At 36.8% G+C, this 23,308-nt stretch overlaps 2 protein-coding genes across 4 annotated transcripts; both read left to right on the top strand.

The window, feature by feature from the left end:
• The first annotated feature begins 12,876 nt into the window (after window positions 1-12,876).
• On the top strand, window positions 12,877-15,849 carry LOC103971246 (protein BUNDLE SHEATH DEFECTIVE 2, chloroplastic). 2 transcript variants are annotated; one of them, XM_009385222.3, is made up of 5 exons: window positions 12,878-13,111; window positions 13,181-13,210; window positions 13,280-13,349; window positions 14,536-14,632; window positions 15,626-15,849. In XM_009385222.3, exons 1-5 carry the CDS (start codon window positions 12,950-12,952, stop codon window positions 15,711-15,713), a joined length of 447 nt encoding a protein of 148 aa, XP_009383497.1. In that variant the 5' UTR covers window positions 12,878-12,949; the 3' UTR covers window positions 15,714-15,849. The 2 variants fall into 2 exon arrangements, with proteins under 2 accessions (XP_009383498.1, XP_009383497.1); XM_009385223.3 differs by lacking the exon at window positions 13,181-13,210 and having other exon boundaries at window positions 12,877-13,111.
• A 1,061-nt stretch (window positions 15,850-16,910) lies between these two features.
• Window positions 16,911-22,086, top strand: LOC135652740 (uncharacterized). 2 transcript variants are annotated; one of them, XM_065173940.1, is made up of 10 exons: window positions 16,911-17,197; window positions 17,840-17,976; window positions 18,065-18,238; window positions 18,518-18,754; window positions 18,840-18,940; window positions 19,009-19,081; window positions 19,362-19,430; window positions 19,543-19,650; window positions 21,253-21,378; window positions 21,833-22,086. In XM_065173940.1, exons 1-10 carry the CDS (start codon window positions 17,041-17,043, stop codon window positions 22,025-22,027), a joined length of 1,377 nt encoding a protein of 458 aa, XP_065030012.1. In that variant the 5' UTR covers window positions 16,911-17,040; the 3' UTR covers window positions 22,028-22,086. The 2 variants fall into 2 exon arrangements, with proteins under 2 accessions (XP_065030012.1, XP_065030013.1); XM_065173941.1 differs by lacking the exon at window positions 19,362-19,430.
• Window positions 22,087-23,308: the final 1,222 nt, after the last annotated feature.

Below are 23,308 nucleotides of genomic sequence, written 5' to 3'. Positions count from 1 at the left end.
ATTCCCTACCACTTTTAACTCTCGAAAGTGAGATCAGTTTGTTCTAGATTTGAAATCTTAAGAAAAACTCTAAATTAGAAGCTATCAAATACTGCTTTTTTGCAAACTGTTCCTCTACAAAAGAATATACTTATGTCTGCATGCCAAGGATCCAGATCTTAAAGTAGCAACCCTCTTGCTAGGATGATAGAGAAGGAAAAGCCACCTACTGCTTGTTAGGATCGAGAGCACCGAGAGGGGGGGGTGAATTAGTGCAGCGGAAATCTTTTAGCGTTAAAAACGAAAGCTGCGTTCGTTCGATAAAAACTATTTTGATGCAAAAGCCGATTCTAAGATTACTTATGATTGAGTGCAGTTTATGTCTAAACACAGTTTGCGTCTAAGCGCAGTTTACGCAGTTTGCGTCTAAATGCAGTTTGCGTCTAAGCGCAGTTTGCGTCTAAGCGCAGTTTGCGTCTAAGATCATATTGCGTCTAAGCGCAGTGCAGTTTGCGTCTAAACGCAGTTTTACGTCTAAACACAATTTTACGTCTAAACGTAGTTTTACGTCTAAACGCAGTTTGCGTCTAAACGCAGTTTTACGTCTAAACGTAGTTTTACGTCTAAACGCAGTTTACGTCTAAAACACAGTTTTACATTTAAACACAGTTTGCGCAGTTTACGTCAAAAACACAGTTTTACGTCTAAACGTAGTTTTACGTCTAAATGCAGTTTTAAAGGGATCTGAACTTAGAAACTTCGTTCGTAAAAGCGCAAAAGACAGTTTTGCAGAATCAAAATGTAAACGTAAACTGTAACGTATGAAAACACCGATTTACGTCTGAATGCAGATTAGGAAAGATCAGCACTTAGAAACTTGTTCGTAAAGGCGTAGTGAGCAGTAGCTATGTAGGGGGTTTGCAGTAATGATAAGTGCTCAAAATAAACGCAAACCAGAGATTTAGAGTGGTTCGGTCAGTCTTGACCTACTCCACTTTTGGCTTCCTCCACCGACGAGGTCACCGACGTCAACTAGAAGCCTTCCTTCAATAGGCGAAGGCCAACTACCCTCTTACAGATTCACTCCTTTTGACGGGCTTAGGAGACAACCCTTACAGAAGTTTTCTCTCCTCTCTTTACAACTCAAACTTGAAGAATAGAAAGAGGAGAACTAGCAGTTTTGAGCTCTAAGAAACACAGAAAGATAGCAAGATTTCGAGTGTGTGTTCTATTCTTTCAGTGCTGAATGGGTGGGGTATTTATAGGCCCCAACCCAATTCAAATTTGGAGCTCAAAACGATCAAATCCCGGAATTCCGGGATCAGGCGGTTGCACCTCCTGACTGGAGAGGTTGCACCGCCTGGCAGAGCTCGAAGACTGAGCCCAGGCGGTGCCACCTCTTGACTGAGGCGGTTGCACCTCTCTGCCAGAGCTCGAAGACCGAGCTCAGGCGATGCCACCTCTTTGTCAGGGAGGTTGCACCGCCCAGTCTTGCTCGAAGACTGAGCTCAGGCGGTGCCACCTCCTAGCTGGGGAGGTTGCACCGCCCAGTCTCGCTGGGAGGCTTAGCCCAGGCGGTGCCACCTCCTGGCCTAGGCGGTTGCACCTCCTGGTGCAATCAGGGTCCGAATGGTTAGCTCAATTCGGCCCAATTTCAGTCTTTCAGGGGCCCAATTGCCCCAAGATTAAGCTAATGGGATCACCTCTCATTTTCCAACTTAATCAACGTGCTAACTACGATTAGATCTAAGATAATTTCTGCAGCTTTGCTTCGGTGCGTCAATCGCTTCTTCCGGCGAGTTTCCGGCGAACTTCCGTCGATCATCCGATGAACCCTCGGTGATGCTCCTGCGGACTTCCGGCAAACTCCTGGACTTTGCGACGATCCACTTGGCAAGTTCCGACGAGCTTCGCTTGGCAAGCTTCTGGACTTCTCGGATCTGTTCTCGCAGAACCTCCGACGACCGTCCGAACTTCCGTCGAACTCTCGAACTCCCAACTTGACTCCGGCGCAACTCCTGCTGCTTGTCTAACTTCCATCGTAGTTAATCCTGCACACTCAAAACAACAACTTCGATCGAGACAATTAATCCTAAGCAATTAACCAAGTTGTCCGGCATGTCATTGGTCCCTCGACGCTTCGTCCGATTCTTCGGCGCATCGTCCTTTCCTGCAGCCTATTGCCCAATCGGCCAGTTGACTCCGCAACTCCGATATCCTTGGCACAATACCCGCTCTTCTTGGCCCAATGCCCGAGTCCACGGCCCGAAGCCTTCTGTCGATATGTCGACCGATCCACCGGCCCGACGTCCAATCTTCTGACATGTTCCTCCGGCACAACATGATGTTCCTGCTTTAATTGTCTCATCCTGATCGAGGCATCCTGCGTCACTCAAAACGCAGATTAAATCATAAACATATATCAAGTAGTTTCATCATCAAAATACGAGATTCAACAATCTCCCCCTTTTTGATGATGACAACTACTTGATGACGGAGTTAAACTTAACTCCCGGAGTTTAAACAAACTCCCCCTATCAATATGCCATATTGATAGAAACTCTTAGATTCAAAAATCTAAGCAACATGTCATCGTAAATGGAGTTAACCTTAACTCCCAGAGTTTAAACAAACTCCCCCTATCAATATGCCATATTGATAGAAACTCTTGGATTCAAAAATCCAAGCAACATGTCATCATAAACTTATGCATAACATGTGATGTCATCAACATACTTCTCCCCCTTTGTCATCAACAAAAAGGAGAAGTACCACAATCAAGTGTTTGTGATGTAAGTTTTAACTCATTGCATGAAAAACATAATATCAAGTTTTATCATCATGCAGTTTTGAAGCCAGAAAATTTAGCAAATGTTACATCATGCTTAGAACATTCAAGCTATCAAGTTTTAGATATGTAAGTCTTACAGCATACAAGATAGCACTTTTATGCAAGCTAGCAATGTTGCAACATTTTAGAACTTGCAAGCTAGCAATTTAGAGATGTTCAAGAAGGCAACTCTTGCTTCTTGAAATATGCAAGTTGTAAGCTAGCAAATTTTTACGATATGCAAGTTTTGCTTCTTGAGATAGGCAAGATAGCACTTTTGCAAATTTTTGTTTGGCAAGCTTGTGATGTTCAAGATAACAAGCTCTTTCTTCTCTTTTGTAATTTTTGCCTTCCTTTTTTTTTTAATTGTGCTAGCAAGTTATCTCCTCCTTAGTCATTGTCAAAAAGAAGGGAAAACCCTTTCTGTCAATTTCTAAATCATGACAAAGGTGAGTAATCATTCTTATTTCAAAATTTCATAATTGAGATAAACCTTGAATTCAAATCAAGGCAATTTTAATCAAGGTTCATATCATATGCAATACATTACGTAGAAAGCATAAGTATTGCATGCATCATTTTAGCAACAAATCGTAGCATTTCATCACATGGCAAGATATCATCAAGTAGAATTACGATGCAAGTTCTTGATATCTTAACATGATGAAAATTCAAATATGGCACTTATAGTATCAATTCATATATTTCTCCCCCTTTATCATCAACAAAAGGAGAAGTAGCTCTAGCTATTTTAAAATATATGCAAGTTTTTATAACATGAAGCTATATTTTCATCACAACATATAAGCACAAAAGCATAGCAAGATTCTTAGGTTCAATCATGGCAATTCAACACTTGCTTCATGTGCAAGATTGCACTTGCTTTTCTTTGCATGTTCTAACTAGCAAAAGCTTTCTCCCCTTTGTTTTTGTCGAAAAGAAGGGAGTAATCAATGGCCAAAAATTTTTAATTATTATACAGGCCATATTACAAAATCTTGTCATGATATCAAGAAAGTTCAAAAAGGACATGATCCATTCAACAAATCCTTTTAATAGGGCAAAGGAATTATATAACCAAGAATCATGATTAAAATATTTCAATATCATAGATCAAGTCATGATTCGTGATTCATCATAAAGCAAATTAATTTTCAGTCATCACATAAGGCATTTAAAGAATTTTTGAAACATAGAGGAATGATTAATTTAAGCATGTAATGTTTCAATCAAAATCAAGTCATGAATACCAATACTTTCATATTGTGAGTATCAATTCATGAATACCAAAAGATATTATTTGTGATTTAAATTTTGCAAGATCATGATTATGATTTAGACATAACTTATTCAAATCAAATCGTCAACTTGAAACTCATAATCAAGTCATTAAAATTAATTTCGAAATTCACAAAATATCATGAAATCAAAAGACAAGTTGCATTTCATTTGAAGAACTCCTTTTTGATAAATGTAGGGAGCATAATGAACGATCTTGATTTATAAAGAGCTTCATGTTATAATTATCAAGATCATGATTTTAATAATTATTCTCTTTAGCAAAAAATCACAAAAGCACTTTATTTTTGCATAAGAAATCTCATTGTATTATGATTTATAAATTCTTTTTCTGCACATGAATCATAGGAGATATGTATGTGAAACAAATCTTTGCAAGCAAAGACACTATCATTCATATTTCAAGATGGAATTTATAAGCAGGAATCATTTCATCAAATCCATTTTAGAAAAATATTTTTCAAAAGTGTATGAGAAAATCCGATTGTTAGGATACCAATTGTTAAGTGAATCCGAAAATGAAATTAGTACTTTCATGCATTCGGATAAGATTTTGCTATAGATTTTCAAGTTCAATTATGAAGATAAAACATGCTCATGATCATAAAAATTTATGTATCCAAAACATATAATTTCCAACATGTTATAGTGTAAAATCATCATGGCAATTAAGTGTTTTGAACATTGAATCAAAAATGTCCGAAAAATAATCTTAACACGTTCATGCATTCGAGGACATTTTTGCCATAGTTTTTCAAATATACTCATGAGAATAACACATGCTTATCATCGGCTTAAAATCTCATGCATAAAATTGTTAATCAAAATATTTAATTTCATCATTATGCATTTCTTCAAATCAAACATGATCTTTAATCAAAATCGAGAAATAACAATGGAAATCAACGTAATGCACATTATTACTTCTTAACCATGATTTCATATTTTCAATCAAGATCATTTTATTTGTTTATCATAAAATATACAATATTATCATTTTCGAAATTACTTAGTATGATCATAAATTTTTTTTTTTAACATGTAATTTTTAAGAAAATTAATTCTAAACTAAAAGAGAAAAATACATCATGAAAAGCATCATGTAATTTTGAAGTAAATTAGAGGCATTTTGATTACCTCAGCGTCGAAAGGCGTAGTTTGCCACCTCGCCTTTGTTGATTTTTTCCTCGTCTTCAGAGGAGCTCGATTCATCCCAATTTTTGTTCTTCTTCTTGCGTTCAAAGCAAGTAGTTCCGTTCTTTTTACTTTTTAATTTTTGTTTCATTTGTAGTTTAAGTTCACCATCACTTGAGCTTATGCTCGAGTGGTCTTCAAATGTTCTATGTCCCAAATCCTTCCTGTTCTTTGGAAGGTGGTTCTCAAGTTCTTCACGTGCATTGCACGTCATTTCATATGTGATCAATGAACCAATTAGTTCTTCAAGTGGAAATTGGTTCAAGTTTTTCGATTCTTGAATAGCAGTTACTTTTGAATCCCAAGTTTTAGAAAGTGAGCGCAAAACTTTGTTAACGAGTTCAAAATCCGAAAAGCTTTTACCAAGTGATTTTAAACCATTGACGACATCCGTAAAACGGGTGTACATGTCAACAACGGTTTCGCTTGGTTTCATATGAAAAAGCTCGAAATCATGTAGTAAAATATTAACTTTCGAGTCTTTGACTCTACTAGTTCCCTCATGCGTGATTTCAAAAGTGCGCCAAATATCGAAAGCCGTTTCGCACAAAGAAACCCGATTGAACTCATTTTTGTCCAAAGCGCAAAATAAGGCATTCATAGCCTTTGCGTTTAAAGAAAAATACTTCTTCTCTAAATCCGACCATTCGTTCATCGGTTTAGAGGGAAGTTGAAAACCGTTTTCAACGATATTCCATAAATCCAGATTTAGAGAAATCAAGAAAACTCTCATTCGAGTTTTCCAATAAGTGTAGTCCAATCCGTTAAAGAACGGTGGACGAAAGACCGAAAAGCCCTCTTGAAGAGCCATTTCTCTCGGGTGTAAATCCGAAATGAGAAATACCCCGCTCTGATACCAATTGTTAGGATCGAGAGCACTAAGAGGGGGGGGGGGGGGGGGGGTGAATTAGTGCAGCAGAAATCTTTTAGCGTTAAAAACGAAAGCTGCGTTCGTTCGATAAAAACTATTTTGATGCAAAAGCCGATTCTAAGATTACTTATGATTGAGTGCAGTTTATGTCTAAACACAGTTTGCGTCTAAGCGCAGTTTACGCAGTTTGCGTCTAAATGCAATTTGCGTCTAAATACAGATTGCGTCTAAGCGCAGTTTGCGTCTAAGATCATATTGCGTCTAAGCGTAGTGCAGTTTGCGTCTAAACGCAGTTTTACGTCTAAACACAGTTTTACGTCTAAACGTAGTTTTACGTCTAAACGTAGTTTGCGTCTAAACGCAGTTTTACGTCTAAACGTAGTTTTACGTCTAAACGCAGTTTGCGTCTAAAACACAATTTTACATTTAAACACAGTTTGCGCAGTTTACGTCAAAAACACAGTTTTACGTCTAAACGTAGTTTTACGTCTAAATGCAGTTTTAAAGGGATCTGAACTTAGAAACTTCGTTCGTAAAAGCGCAGAAGACAGTTTTGCAGAATCAAAACGTAAACGTAAACTGTAACGTATGAAAACACCGATTTACGTCTGAATGCAGATTAGGAAAGATCAGCACTTAGAAACTTGTTCGTAAAGGCGTAGAGAGCAGTAGCTATGTAGGAGGTTTGTAGTAATGATAAGTGCTCAAAATAAACGCAAACCAGAGATTTAGAGTGGTTCGGTCAGTCTTGACCTACTCCACTTTTGGCTTCCTCCACCGACGAGGTCACCGACGTCAACTAGAAGCCTTCCTTCAATAGGCGAAGGCCAACTACCCTCATACAGATTCACTCCTTTTGACGGGCTTAGGAGACAACCCTTACAGAAGTTTTCTCTCCTCTCTTTACAACTCAAACTTGAAGAATAGAAAGAGGAGAACTAGCAGTTTTGAGCTCTAAGAAACACAGAAAGATAGCAAGATTTCGAGTGTGTGTTCTATTCTTTCAGTGCTGAATGGGTGGGGTATTTATAGGCCCCAACCCAATTCAAATTTGGAGCTCAAAACGATCAAATCCCGGAATTCCGGGATCAGGCGGTTGCACCTCCTGACTGGAGAGGTTGCACCGCCTGGCAGAGCTCGAAGAGTGAGCCCAGGCGGTGCCACCTCTTGACTGAGGCGGTTGCACCTCTCTGCCAGAGCTCGAAGACCGAGCTCAGGCGGTGCCACCTCTTTGTCAGGGAGGTTGCACCGCCCAGTCTTGCTCGAAGACTGAGCTCAGGCAGTGCCACCTCCTGGCTGGGGAGGTTGCACCGCCCAGTCTCGCTGGGAGGCTTAGCCCAGGCGGTGCCACCTCCTGGCCTAGGCGGTTGCACCTCCTGGTGCAATCAGGGTCCGAATGGTTAGCTCCATTCGGCCCAATTTCAGTCTTTCAGGGGCCCAATTGCCCCAAGATTAAGCTAATGGGATCACCTCCCATTTTCCAACTTAATCAACGTGCTAACTACGATTAGATCTAAGACAATTTTTGCAGCTTTGCTTCGGTGCGTCAATCGCTTCTTCCGGCGAGTTTCCGGCGAACTTCCGTCGATCATCCGATGAACACTCGGTGATGCTCATGCGGACTTCCGGCAAACTCCTGGACTTTGCGACGATCCACTTGGCAAGTTCCGACGAGCTTCGCTTGGCAAGCTTCTGGACTTCTCGGATCTGTTCTCGCAGAACCTCCGACGACCGTCCGAACTTCCGTCGAACTCTCGAACTCCCAACTTGACTCCGGCGCAACTCCTGCTGCTTGTCTAACTTCCATCGTAGTTAATCCTGCACACTCAAAACAACAACTTCGATCGAGACAATTAATCCTAAGCAATTAACCAAGTTGTTCGGCATGTCATTGGTCCCTCGACGCTTCGTCCGATTCTTCGGCGCATCGTCTTTTCCTGCAGCCTATTGCCCAATCGGCCAGTTGACTCCGCAACCCCGATATCCTTGGCACAATACCCGCTCTTCTTGGCCCGCTGCCCGAGTCCACGGCCCGAAGCCTTCTGTCGATACGTCGACCGATCCACCGGCCCGACGTCCAATCTTCTGACATGTTCCTCCGGCACAACATGATGTTCCTGCTTTAATTGTCTCATCCTGATCGAGGCATCCTACGTCACTCAAAACGCAGATTAAATCATAAACATATATCAAGTAGTTTAATCATCAAAATACGAGATTCAACACTGCTCTCCATCTTACTATTTACTATTGACAACCACTATAATTTTATTAAAAATAATAAAATATTGTATTATTATCTATAATATCATTAACATCGATTTTACTATTTTATTTTTTTCTCACAATCTTTGCTGTCGTTATTTTCAACAACGCTATCTCAATCATACTTCGTTGACACTCCTTTGGCATGCTCGTTATTATCTCATGCTTTATTGATAACTTATCTTATCGTTTTTTTATTATCTTATATTTCATTGACCCTCCCTCTCTATGTTTTTATTGTCATGTGTTTCGTCGATGCTTCTTTATTTTCCTATATTTTATGTTGCCTTATACTTTATCAACACTCCTCCTTTGGCGTCGACTTTGCTTGTTATGAATGTTATCACTATCGATCTCCTCCAACACCAATTATCCCTCTTTCCACAATTTGATATCTTCGACTACAACAGAAACATATGATATTTACATTTATTTGTAAAGGAATAGTTTAAACATATTATGTTATAAATTATTCAAATTAAAAAGAAAAAAAATTTCTTTTCAAAAGATTTATTTGAAAAGATGGTTTTTTTTAGTTATTTTGGTAGTTATTTTTCAAAGGTTGTATCTTTTAAGAAACTATAAATAGGTATTTGAGAGTAAATAATATAGACATCTCTTTCATACTCTTCTTCTTTACTCTTCAAGTGATTGAATTAGATATTCTCTAATTACTCTTTGAAGATTCTTTATTATTTCCTCAATACAGATCTTCTAAAGGCTTGTCATATCCACTAAAACTATTTGCATCAAACCCATAGCAATCTTATTGAGAAGAGGGTGCAAATATCGTTTTTAGGAAAATGTTTATACATGTTTCAAGCCTAAATATATTTCCTATAATATTTTTGATCTTGTATTTGTTATTTGTTTCTGTAGTGTTTTTATCCTCTTCTTTGTCGTATTTTTCCAATAATCTAAAAACGATATTTTGTGAGTTTATACAAATTCACCATGGAGGCTACAAATACCATCAAATTATTGAATTAAGATTTTATTCGTTTGGATTGTTTTGATGGAACGAATTTTATCCATTGGCAAGATAAGATGAAGTTCATGTTGGCTGCTTTAAAGATCTTCTATGTGCTTGATCCTAATCTTCGACCAATTCCTGATTCAACCGACGATGACACCGATGAAGTCAAGGCTGAACAAAAGAAAAGAAATGAAGATGAAGTCATATGTAGAGTACATATTCTCAATGCTCTTTTGGACCGGTTTTATGATCTTTATATGGTAGAACCATCTGCAAAAGCAATTTGGAATGCTTTGGAATTCAAGTATTATGCCGAGGAAGAAGGTACAAAGAAATTTTTAATTTCTAAATATTTTGATTACAAGTATATGGATGACAAGCTAATCTTGGCACAAGTGCATGAGTTGCAAGTCATTGTTAATCAATTGAAGGCTGAAAAAATTGAACTTCCTGAACCTTTTCAAGTAGGGGCTGTAATAGCCAAGTTGCCTTCATCTTGGAAAGAGTATAGGAAGAAGATTTTGTATGACTCTAAGGATATCACTTTGGAGCAAATTAAAAAATATCTTCGAATCGAGGATGAGAGACAAGAGTGAGAACTCTTTTGGCAATATAAAAGCAAATGTTGTGAATCAGCCTAAAAATTTCAACAAAAGCAAACAAAACAAGAAGAATCATTTTGGCCCCAAAAGGGATCAAAGAAAATTTAAGAAGCCAAAGAGTAGAGGATGTTTTGTTTGTGGAAAACCTGATCATTTTGCTAGGGATTGCAGATTTAAAAAGGGCCAGAAACCAGAAGTCAACTCCATTGAGGGATATGATAATATAATCACTATGATGAGCGAAGTGAATGCCATATTTGGCAAGGTTTATGATTGGTGGTATGATATTTGTATTATCATCCATGTTTGCTATGATAAGACACTCTTCAAAACTTACAAAGAAGTTACAGAAGGGCAAGAGATTTAAATGGGAAATGAAGTTTGTTCTAAGGTGATTGGCAAGGGAAATGTGGAACTCACTTTCACTTCGGGTAAGAAAGTCACTCTTATTAATATTCTTCATATACCAGATATGAGTAGAAATTTAGTGAGTGGGAATCTCCTTGGCAAACCTAAATTAAATTTATATTTGAATTCGGGAAGTTAATTTTATCTCGTAATGGAACTTTTGTTGGAAAATGCTATTTTGCTGAGGGAATGGTCAAATAGATTGACAATGATTCTAAATTTAATAAAGATATTGCTTCTATTTCTATTATTGATTCTTATTCATTATGACATGATAGATTAGCACATATTTGAACTAGCACCATTAGATGAATGGTTAAGTGTGGCTTAATAAATTATCATTTTGATTATCTTAATAAATATGAAATTTGTATTAAATCAAAGATGATGAAGAAACCCTTCAAAAGTATTGAAAGATATACTAATTTGTTAGATTTATTATATTCTGATATATGTGAATTAAATGACATATTAATAAGAGGAGGTAATAGATATTTTATTACTTTTATATATGATATGTCTAGATTCACATATGTACTTATTGAAACATAAAAATGATACTTTTAATGCTTTTAAGGCATATAAAGCAGAAGTTGAAAATCAATTAGGGAAGAAAATTAAAGTTTTAAGAAGTGATAGAGGAGGAGAATACTTTCCTCATGAATTTAACTTGTTTTATGAACAACATAGTATAATTCATGAATGTTCAGCACCTAGAACACTTGAGCAAAATGGATTAGTAGAAAGAAATAATAGAACTTATCTAGAGATGATTAATGTTATATTATTACATGCTAAATTATCTTATAATTTGTGGGGATAACCTTTATTGGCTGCATGTCATATTTTAAATAGAATTTCCTTTAAAAAGAATAAGATCTCTTCATATGAGTTATGGAAATGAAGACAACCTAACATTGGTTATTTTAAAGTGTAGGGTGTCTTGCATATTGTAAGAATCTCGAGATGTGGAGTTCTTTGAACATTTAATAACTTCAAGTAATAATATTCATCCTCCAACTAGTGAAGAGTCACTAATGGAGACATCTTAAAAGGTTGGTGAGCAACCTAATATTCCTTTGATTGGACATCAATCAAGTTCACAAAAGGTTAGAGAGCAATCTCATAAATTAAGGAGAAGCACTCGTGTATGAAAGGCAAAAATAATTCCTCTTGTTTTGTAAGTGGAAGATGATCCATTCACCAAACCTCTTATAAGAGAAGTTGTAAGATCAACATCAAAATGGATGGGGCTAAAACTCCTTAAATAAAAGATCCACCAATGATAGCAACCTTACTCAACATTATGAAATGAGTAATGAAGAATTCAAAGGGTAAGAACAAGTCATTGACATGTGGAGTGGTTTAGCATTTTGAAATATTTAACGAGTCCCATCTAAAGATGTTAAAGTGCTGGTTGTCACTGAATGAGGGTTGAATTAATTATACCCTTAATGAAGTTCAGTCAAGTTAGGACAAGTATCTCAAAGAGTGACAAAGATACTATAAGAACTTCACCTATATAAACTTAGAAGTGGTGCCGCTTCGGTTGAGAGTTGGAGTTTTCTCTTATAAAAGTTCATGAACTTGGATGAGCCCAAGGCCATATCAGGGCTGAGCGAGATTTTATGAGGAATACAAGGATGCTGTATTTATATGTGTGATATCACTAGTGTTGTCATTAGGAATAATAAATTTAAAACTTAACTTCACTTTATGATGCTTACACTAAGGTAATATTCAAATCGAAAGATATATTACTTTATTCATAAATACTATTTAATCGCTTGGAGAAAATTTTAAATTTGAACAAGTGAGGGATTATTATAAAATTGTTCAAATTAAAAAGAAAAAAAAATTCTTTTCAAAAGATTTATTTGAAAAGGTGGTTTCTTTTGTAGTTATTTTGGTAGTTATTTTTTAAAGGTTGTGTCTTTTGAGAAAAATAATCTATAAATAGGTATTTGAGGGTAGATAATGTAGACATCTCTTTCACACTCTTCTTCTTTACTCTCCAAGTGATTGAATTAGATATTCTTTAATTCCTCTTTGAAGATTCTTTATTATTTACTCAATGCAGATGTTCTAAAGGCTTATCATATCTACTAAAACTATTTGCATCAAACCCATAGGAATCTTATTGAGAAGATAATACAAATATTATTTTTAAGAAAGTGTTTATACACATTTCAAGCCTAAATATATTTTCTATAGTATTCTTGATCTTGTGTTTGTTATTTATTTCCATAGTGTTTTTATCTTTTTTTCATATTTTTCAACATATTAAAAGATTTTAAAAGAAAATTATAAATAGTAAAAGTTGTAAATAATAATCCAAAATATCCCAATCATATTACCTTTTTACCCAATACACGAGAAACAACAAAAGGGTATATCGGTCAATTTAAATCTCCTGTGGTAAACGAAGTAAATACAAGGACAGTCCGCCTCATCTTATTTCCGCCGCCGAAACCCCCAGCCGATTCCCACCACCCCTTCTCCTTGCGTCATCCTCCTCCATTGTCATGGCGAGCATCGTGTGCTTCGCCACCATCGTGGGCTCCGTCGACTCACCCCACCGGAAGCCTTCTGGTTCCTGTTCTAATATTTCTCTCAAGTCCAATCTCCTCTTCCCAAACCCCATCTCCCGTGGTGTCAACCCTAGCTTTCAATCTCTCAAGGCTAAGGTGAGTTCTGTTTGAGCTCCTCTGGATTGATCTTTCGCTGCTTCTTCATTGAAGTTTCTTCCTGAGCAGGCCACAGAGAGTGATTCTAATAAGGCTAAGGTGAGTGCTGTTTGAGCTCCTTTGGATTGATCTTTCGCTGCTGCTTCATTCAAGCTTCTTCCTGGGCAGGCTACAGAGAGTGATTCTAATAAGGCCACGAAACTGAAAAGCCTCATATGTGCTGATTGTGAGGGGAATGGTGAGTGATTGACCCTGGGTTTCCTGACTTTTCTTGATCTTGGATGTGTTATTTATGTCAAGAAGCTCTTTTTCATTCATCTGTAGGTGAAAAAAGTGAAGATGGCAGCTTTATCTTTTCTGTTGCTGTTTTTTTCCTATTCTTTCAACCTCAGTTGTCTAACTTTACGACGCAGAGCATGTTAGATTTTGACGTAATGCAAGCATTATAAGCTATTAGAAGCTATTATAAGTAGCAAAATATATTGAATTGCTATTAGAAGCTATTTCTTGTAGTTTGTCATTCAATGTAACTTGATCTTGTCTTTGCGACTTGTCCAGAAGAAATTAACATGGTATACAAATTCAGATTTTTATTGTTAGATCTCTTAGGAGCTCTAATTAACTACATATCCATTGACACTTTGGTTGTTTTGTGCTTGATATTCCATTTCATTTTGATTTAAAAAACAATGGTTTTCAGACTGATTTGTCTTGGTGGATTCTTGTTTGGTTCATTGATTATGAACATGATGGAAGAAGTTCCAATTCACGTATATGTTTATGACAGCTGCAATCTCGTTCACGTTTTTTTTTTCTTTATTTTCTTTTTCATGTCATTTTTACCCCTACACACAGTTTTAGAATGGTTACACGATCAGTGCTTTAGATGATTTTTCTTTAGTAGTTTCAGATTCATATGCATAGGGAAGGAAGGAATCAAAAGATTTCATTGTGACGATAATCATCTAATAAAGTTACAACAAGAGAAAGAGGAACATAAAATGATCCTTAAATCTCTGGTATTGAAGAATTCATGTTGTCCATAGTATTTAACTGGCTATTATTAAAGTGCTGTAATTTTTGCAACTCCTGATATAATCTGTCAAGTACACGAACAAACTACAAACAATTACTTCACTAAAGATATCACTTTGTTAAAAAGGGCCTTAGTGTTATTTGGTACATATTGAATCTTTGGATGCTAAATGCTAACTGCTTAAAATAGGCCAGCCAATTGGCTGGCTAATTTTGCTTGAACAGCTGCTTGTGATGTTTTTCGGGAAGTCTACCTTCCGATTTGGCTTTTTTGGTTCGCTGTGACACGAACATGCTGGGTTGTATTCGTTTTGCTTAGCTTATCAATATAGTTTTTTCTCTTTCTTTTGGAAAAAAATGCAAACTGCTTATACCATATCTGATAACAGGTGCAAAATTGTGCACACAATGCAAAGGCACTGGTGTGAATTCTGTCGATCACTTCAATGGGCAATTTAAAGCTGGAGCACTGTGTTGGCTTTGCAGGTAGGTGGTTGATCGAATAAATGCAGCACTTCCTCTATCAGGCACATCGATAATATTCTCTTACACACATGGGTAGTACATTGATCTGATGAAAGACAAATTTCAAGAGCATTAGACAATAGATTAGTCATATGATTAGATTGGTTGTGCTTGCTATTTTGTACTTTAGTCTGTGAGTTTAGCAGATGAAAAATATGAAAAAGAGTGAATGAACTGTAATTGTGATTTACTTTGATGTTTGGAGATAGAGGAAACATTTTTATTGCCTATGATCATTTTGGAAAAGTGAAATTAAAACAAATTCCAGTTGTGTGCAGATCTTGAGGTGACCTTCATATGAAAAGGATTGTAAACAGAAAATCAACCTAATATAGAGTGCCAAACGGACTCTCCTGGGGTGAAAAATTATCTGATCTGACCTAATGCAGTGGTATACCTTTTCTTGAGAATCAATTTTTGGCATTGCCTTTGGTCTTGAAAGGCATTCTTTTTCTTAGGCTTATGTATATATTACATACCCTTGATAGGATCAACCTGATGCAGTGGTATGCTTTTTCCATAAAATCAATTTCTTGGTCACCTTGGGTCTTGATAGAATCTTTTGGCTTGTGTTTTTTGGTTGGCTCATGGATAGGAGATGTCTTGATCACAAGTTAAAGTTGAACCTGGTTCACGACTGAATCATAGGTGGGAGCATTGGCGATCAACTTGGCATCTGCGCTGACATTGCCAATACGACACTAAGCATCAACCTTACCTTGCCTGTCTTTGACCTTTCCTGTGCATTGTCTTTGTAGTTATCTGAATGTTTGGTCTTAGGGTACAGTTGCTAGGCGCTTCAGTCTTGTAACCCATATCTCATTTTACTACTTCAGAATAAACCGAACAGGGCTGCACCTCATTTTGCTAACTTTTTAGAGTAGTGAATTCTGTTTTGAGAGTGAAAATTATTGGATCTTACACTGCTGATGCTTATATCCTTCATCTTTGCAGAGGTAAGAAGGACATCTTATGTGGAAACTGCAATGGCGCTGGTTTTATAGGTGGCTTTATGAGCACGTTGGATGACACCTGTACGTAGCTTATTAAGATGTTCAATGGTCATGTTGTGATTCCTCGTGGAAATCGATGCTTCACTTGTTGAACTTCTGGCCCAGTTTTCCTGAAACTTCTGTAAAAGAATTTGAATTTTAAGTTTATTCAGGTTTCCCAAGCAATTCTTGAATTCATATAAATGCTGCTATAATAAGCGGTTAATTATATATTACCTCTTATGATTAGTTATTTTTAGTTTCAAGACTTATATTGAGATTTTTATAATTATAAAAATAAAATATTTAATTTCGTTTCTTTCACGTCGTCAAATCTATTGACGAAAATATTATAGGGTTTATCATTAAGCACGGGTAGTATTTTTATCAGCAGAGTTATGGTATAAGGAAAAATAAGATTAAATATTTTATTTTCGTAAGTACAAAATCCTTATTGCAACAGATAATTTGTAATTAGTCTTGAATCAGTGTAGGTTGTTACAAAGCTTTTATTCATTTTTTGAGATCTCAAGATATTTTTGATTGTTTTGAATAGCTTCGGCTTTGAATTAATCATACGATTCGTATGTTTATAATTGTGCAAAACGAAGTAATTCGCTAAGAGTATTGTTGAGTTGATATCTGATTCAAATCATAATCAAATACACATTCTATATATTGTTATATTTTGATATCAAGTGCTACAAATTTTGAAGACGAAAACAAACATACGGTGAACTAATATTACTAATATCCACTGAAAAATTGTGAGCATTATAGATAAACTTTATATCCTAAGGAAGAAAACATTCTAACATGTTCTATCGCAACTAATCTTGATTATTTTAGATATGATTCTATCTTGTGAATTCGTATCAATTTTAGATCTCAAATTGCATATAGAGATAGCAACATACTAGAAAAATAAAATCTAATGTTCATCATTTATGGACATAGCAATTGACATGTCCCCATGCATTGTCCATCGTCCATGGAGCATCACACGTGCGAAGAAATGAAGCGGCCGCGACTTTGGATGGCGAAGTCACGCATGTATTACTACCATAAAAGGAGCATCTAATCATGTAAAGTCGATTAATCCATGATAATAAACCTCGTAATGCAATGCCCATCTTTCCTTGTATTAGATGGTTTAGTATAAACTACGTAAGTGTTTCCGTCACATTGAACGATGCGAACAGTACGTGTCAGCTCGGCCGCTCTCGGTGACGTAACTGATGATCTCTTCGCTAGCTCGTCGATCGAGGGCTGATATAACTGACGCGCGCCGTGGCGTTGTGCGGAACGGCTCGGCCCTTCCTCTCTCTGAGGCGCCACCGAAACCACCTTCCTTCGCCACATCTCTACACGACGGTGATGGCCCCCGCCGCCGCCGATCGGGAGCACCAGATCGCTGGGGATTGGTACTCCGTCCCGGATCTCAGCCTCCGTGACCATCGCTTCACCGTCCCACTCGATTACGCCGCCCCTTCCGGCCCTAGTATCACCGTCTTTGCCCGTGAGGTTGTCGCCGGTAACGTGTCCTTCTTAGAATAATAGGGTTTTATGAAATGGCTGTGTGGTACTCCACTGCCTTAAACAGAATCTATCTTTTCTCTCCTCTATCTCTGCATCTACAGCATTAGCAGAAATTAGTAGAAGGGTAACGCGTCGTTGCAAAATGCTCTCCAATATGTTCTTCTTGATCGCCAGTTGGTTCGCTTTCTAGATGTGTGACAGTCCACTGCCTTCTGGAGAATCCATCTACACTCTGCTTTCTCTGAATTAGTGGAAAAGCAAAGGGTGTAGTGATTATTGCTATTTGAATTTCTGAATCATATGCAAATGGAATTCTTGTTGAACGCTTTCTAGCCATCGAAAGAACGAATCAGGAGTTGGATCGACTACAGGATGAAATTTAGAATAACTGATCACTTGATGCGGTACGTGTTTAGGAGAAGATTTGGTTGAATTATTGATGAAGTCATTTCGTGGACGGTTTAGCTTCTGAATTGGCTTCAGTGCAAGAAGCAAGCCAATTTTAGGTGCTGTTGTGGGGCTTCCACCCAAAGCCTTGTTAACACGTCACTTTCAAGCACCATAGGAGCGAGCATTTACTAGTCCCTATTCTAAGATGTTCCATCGTCTGTAACTCATATCTCCATTTATTTTGTAGTTGGGAAGGAAGAGCAACAACTGCCCTACATACTGTTCCTACAAGGTGGACCTGGATTTGAAAGCCCTCGGCCTACTGAGGCTAGTGGATGGCTGAAGAGAGCATGTGAAGAATATAGAGTTGTTTTTCTTGATCAGGCATGATCTAGGGTTTCAAAGAATTTCAATCTTTTATTTTTTTTTTAATTTCACTTCATATTTCTCAGATTTTACCTCTCCTTGTCAGAGAGGAACAGGTTTATCGACTCCCTTAACAGTGTCATCTCTTTTGCAAATCCCATCTTCAGCAAAGTTGGTTGAGTACTTGCAATATTTTCGAGCAGATAATATAGTAAAAGATGCTGAGTTTATTCGCACACATCTTGTACCAAATTCTGGAACCTGGATGGTGTTAGGGCAAGTATAAATTCTGCCATGAATGTTTTCTAGAGTTATTGAATGCTTCATGTGCCAAATATATATTACACCATGATTCTCGGACCTGCCATTTTGATTGTCATGTTTATTCAAAGATGATTGTGTGAAATTTTATAACCTGAGATATTGGCAATGTTAAATCTATTACATTTCTTGGCCTATCATATAGAACTATCTAGTTTTTTCAGCTTCTGATGATTTTATATGTGAAATGAATACTTTGATAAAGCTCAGTTACTTTGCATGTCTTTTACTGGTGTAGAGCTTCGGTGGCTTTTGTGCCGTTACCTATTTGAGTTTTGCTCCAGAAGGCCTCAAATCTGTTCTTTTAACTGGTGGGCTTCCACCAATTGGAAAGGGTTGCACTGCAGATGTTGTATACAAAGCCTGTTTTGAGCAGGTTGTGCATCAAAATGAGAAGTACTATAAGCGGTTCCCTCAGGATGTTAAAGTAATTTGTGATCTTGTGACTTATCTGGCCAAAGCTGAAGGTGGAGGGGTTAGTTGTTTTCTTATAATTGCAATCTTTTTAATATTATAGTAATGCTTTAACTAGAGCATATAAGGTTTCTATATCCGATTAGGTGCCTCTTCCATCTGGAGGTATTTTAACCCCGAAAGGGTTGCAAACTCTTGGCCTTGCTGGCTTAGGCTCTAGTGGTGGTTTTGAACGTCTGCATTACATGTAAGAAACCATTTCATTTTTAATATCTGTTAGCATTTGCAGCTTGGTCTGACATTTTTTTACTACAGGTTCGAGATGGTCTGGGATCCTGAACTAGTTCCGGGCACGGGGAAGCGCATAAGTTATTATTTTTTGAAGGCTGTAAATATCATTCTTTGCCCTTTTTCCCATCTTTGCATTTTTTTTTATATTGTTAATCTATTTGAACATGTGCACATTCTTCTTTGAACTATTTTTTATTGTACGTGCACACTTAAATGGACGAAAGCTATGAAGGAAAACAAAACTCTGATGCTTCCATGGTTCATGGATCCTCGTGTTGTATTCAGTTGTGCATGTTTCTGGTTTAATCATTTCCCACTTCAGAATTAAATGAAAGAGTCCTCAATTTACAATAGTTGACTTAATATCCTTCTGGCAGTTTGAGAGCTGGTTAGATTTTGATACAAACCCACTCTATGCTCTTTTGCATGAATCAATCTTCTGCCAGGTAACCAAATGTTTACCTCCAACTAAAAACTTCCTTTAGTTAACCAGATGTTGTAACTTAATACATGTTCTTGCAATTTGTTTTTTGTTGCTTATTCCTCTTTCTGATGTAGGGCGCTCCATCACAATGGTCTGCTCAAAAAATAAGGGGCAAATATGAGAGCATTTTTGATCCAGTCGGAGCTGCAAAAGAAGGTCGTCCTGTGTTTTTTACTGGAGAGGTAAGTGTTGATCATCGAAAGGCTAGGCATCTTTTGAAAATTCATGATTCATCTGAATCTTTATTAGCAGAAGTATCACTCATGGAGTCAAGTTTCTTTGAAGTAGAGATAATACATATGTGGATTGGCTTGACTTGTGAAACCCAAACCCATAAATGCATTTAAGTGTTGTGCAACAAAGAAATATTGATTAAGTTAAAGTACAAAAAAATATATATTTTGCTTGTCAATATATTTGTGGGTATTTTATTGTGCTCAATTTTTCCTTGATCCATATTTTTATCAAGATCCTGCTTGATGCATAACCTCAGAGTTGTAGCAAGCTAATTGAACTGAAGGCATTGCACATGAAGGCCAAAGCATTTTATCTTTCAGGTAGTTTTAGGTCGGGCTATTGAAGCTAGGTGGATGAAAATTATTGGATGAGCCTAAATGATGTATTTCATAGTAAAAGGGGCTAGCTAACTAGAGTTTAACCTAACATTTTTGTTCATAGACTTATTGCTGGTAATACGTTATTGCATCAAGTAAATGTCCCTAGAGATATGTTGAAAAGACCTACAGAACAACTCAGTCTTAATAGCGACCGTCCAATTTATGATTGTTTCAATTGCTCGTTTTAATCATGATCACCCAATAACGAGTAAGATTAAGATTGATTTATAAGAGTCTAATAAGTATACTACTATCAATTTTAGCTTAAACATTTTGACCAATAATCTCGACCAAACGTGGTTGATAAGCCAGTTAACCTATCAGGCCTGGGTCGTGACATTTGATATCAGAACTGACCTAGTGTTTAGGCATGGTGAGGGGGTTCGAGTAAGAAAGTGCTATCCATCGATAGAGTTAGAAGACTCATCACGGCGTGGAGCCACCACTAGGCTATGCTTCACAAGCACCATGTCAGAGTTTGATCTGGGATATGTTGGACTTTAATGAGGACGTCAAGCCCTTGAGTGGGAGAAATTATAATACTCCGATTAGTTCTACATCGAAAGTGAGCAAGATTAAGCTAGTCACTGAGTTTGTAATTCCACCTCTTGCAGGCTCTACCTGCTTTGATTGCACTGAAGTCCTTGATCGGAAAGCCTAGTCATTAGCTGTTTCATCATGTCTTGGAGAAATAATTTAATCAAAGGATATAGCTTGCAGATACAACATGTGTACATGTATCTTTCCAATTACAGGGTTTTAAACCTCAACTACATATACAGTGAACTACTAAGACATTGTGACTTTAGCAAATTAAGGAATGAAAAAAAATTTCTTGTACCAATTAAGAGTAGTTATATTTGATGTATAAATTATATTGAAGAAAAATAACAATTCACTGTCTCTTTGCTAAATAGATAAGAGTTAATTGTGCATCTGTTTGTTATACATTTGCCTTTCTAAGTAACATGTTATTTTGAGAACCTTTGGACCTTTTTGATGCTCTTTGAGCAAGCTTCCTGTAGCTTGCTAAGTTACTAACATCATTGCGAAACTTGTCAGGGTTTTCCAGAAATATTTTTACACAAAGAAAGTCATTAGTCATATAGTATGGTTATATCTTTGTTTTTGCTAAATCTTAATATTTTCTTTGGGTTTTCCATACAGATGATATTTCCATGGATGTTTGAGGAGATCCATGCTTTAGAACATTTTAAGGAAGCTGCTCATTTGTTGGCTGAGAAGAAGGATTGGCCACCATTGTACGACATTAGTAGATTAAACAACAATAAGGTCTGATACTTTGACATGCTTTTTCCGTAGATCTTTTATTGATTGTTTATTGTTTTATTTAGGAGCAATTATTATTCTTTGAGAGAGCAAAGTTCCTACTTTATGGACATCGAGAATAATCATAGACAGATAGATGAGCTTAAACAGTATCTTCTATTGGCTTTTGACGCTCATAGACACAGACATGCGTGAACCTTAGTTTGTTTTGCTGGGAGCAATAATCTTTATTTCAGACTTCAGATAGTATAGTTCTTTTTGCTTTACTGTGTCAGAAAGCATTGTATGTGATATTAACATGTAATGGACAGGGATATATACATTGAACTAAAACAGAACCATCCATGCATATGTACTTGCACATGCTTTTGATGATCATAATTGTACACTTCGTATCTCTTTCCTACTAGTTTTTTTTCCTTATTGCTGTTGTGACCAAAATTCATACCTCATGCAGGTTCCTGTTGCTGCTGCTGTTTATTATGAAGACATGTACGTCAACTTCAAACTGGCAATGGAAACAGCTTCTGAGATTTCAGGGATCAGGCTGTGGGTGACAAATGAATATATGCACTCCGGACTCCGTGATAGCGGCTGTCAAGTCTTTGAGCAGTTGATGGGTATGCTGCAAGGCAAGAAACCTTGGTTTTGATTTCTAATTGAAGCAAAATGATGTGACTCTTCCCACTGATGATTATTATACTTTTTATCTGCTTCAGTTTATTTGGATCAGAAAAGCTGGACTACCCCCTAATTATTTTTTTTTAATTTTATTTTGGCATATAAGCACAACAACATTTTAAATCCTTTTTAGGTTTTCTTATATTGTCCTATTTGATCATAAGCATCATTGCAACACTTGTTGATAGGTATTAATTGTGCAATGAGATGACATTTAATTCTTTGAGCTGTCATGGAATCTTCTTACTCTAGTTTTGCTTTCTTTACCTCTTTTTAAATGTTGAGTTACATCTGAAAGATGCAGAAAATGTTAAATTTGGAGAAAGATATTTGTGCAAAGTTAGATGCCCATAGGTGGGATGAATGACACACGAGTTCGAATTACATTCAAGAAGGTTACAGCTGTTAGTGTTGCATAAACCAAATGTGTAGAGGGAACAGTTGACTGATATATTTTCTTAGACCAGTAGAGTTAATTTTTTTGGTGGGATGGGTTGTTCAAACTCATATTTCTAATATCCACAACTGACCAACTTAATCTAACAGTCATTTTTTTCCCCAAAAAAAAAAAGAGCCGTCTAACTCCAAATTCCTATTGCACGGCACTCTATGTTCGTCAGGGAGTACAGAGTGCATATATTCATTTGAGAGCCTGCATGCAGGGATGGCATGTCATGTTTATCCATCGCAGGTTAAGTCCTCTTAGCTTAAGGTGTTTGTTAATTGGGTTTTGATACTTGAATAGATAGTCTGATTTGTTATTGAGTTGGGAGTACTTTATCCATTGTGATTCCCTATCGACTAGATATTAATTGGATTTTGAGATGGGATATAAGATGGGTACCAAAATCGGGTTCGAGTTCTTGGCATAGTTGATCCCATTTTCGATATAGCTTACAGCAACCTTTTCGCACTGTGCAATGATTGATGATGAAGCGATGTGGGAAAGGAACGTGATAATATGCTACAATGATTTATAACGGGTTGGTCATCATGTTTCGATAAATTCTAATCACATACTTTGATATGATGGTCGAGGAAAATAACGGTACCACAAAGGACGTGTAAATTATTTTGGTGAGGATCGGTAAGACCCAAATTCGACTTGGATAATGACAATAAATTTTTTAATGTAGAAGCTTAAGATAAATTGATCCTTTTGAGGTTACTAATTCCCAAATTTATTTATTTTTCTTGCTAACGTACTAATTTCATTATTTTCAATAAAATAAAATAAATATTAACCATTTCT

Source organism: Musa acuminata, chromosome BXJ3-11, assembly GCF_036884655.1.
Source record: "Musa acuminata AAA Group cultivar baxijiao chromosome BXJ3-11, Cavendish_Baxijiao_AAA, whole genome shotgun sequence".
NCBI lineage: Eukaryota > Viridiplantae > Streptophyta > Magnoliopsida > Zingiberales > Musaceae > Musa > Musa acuminata.
Note: the sequence above shows the minus strand (reverse complement) of the source record. Positions and strands in the feature narration are given on the sequence as shown.

Coding starts and splice junctions, on each gene's coding strand:
- LOC103971246 (XM_009385222.3), top strand. CDS start 12,950: ATGGCGAGCATCGTGTGCTTCGCCACCATCGTGGGCTCCGTCGACTCA. Junction 13,350..14,535: donor TGCTGATTGTGAGGGGAATG/GTGAGTGATTGA, acceptor ATCTGATAACAG/GTGCAAAATTGTGCACACAA. Junction 14,633..15,625: donor GCACTGTGTTGGCTTTGCAG/GTAGGTGGTTGA, acceptor TCATCTTTGCAG/AGGTAAGAAGGACATCTTAT.
- LOC135652740 (XM_065173940.1), top strand. CDS start 17,041: ATGGCCCCCGCCGCCGCCGATCGGGAGCACCAGATCGCTGGGGATTGG. Junction 18,239..18,517: donor CCTGGATGGTGTTAGGGCAA/GTATAAATTCTG, acceptor TTACTGGTGTAG/AGCTTCGGTGGCTTTTGTGC. Junction 18,755..18,839: donor CCAAAGCTGAAGGTGGAGGG/GTTAGTTGTTTT, acceptor ATATCCGATTAG/GTGCCTCTTCCATCTGGAGG.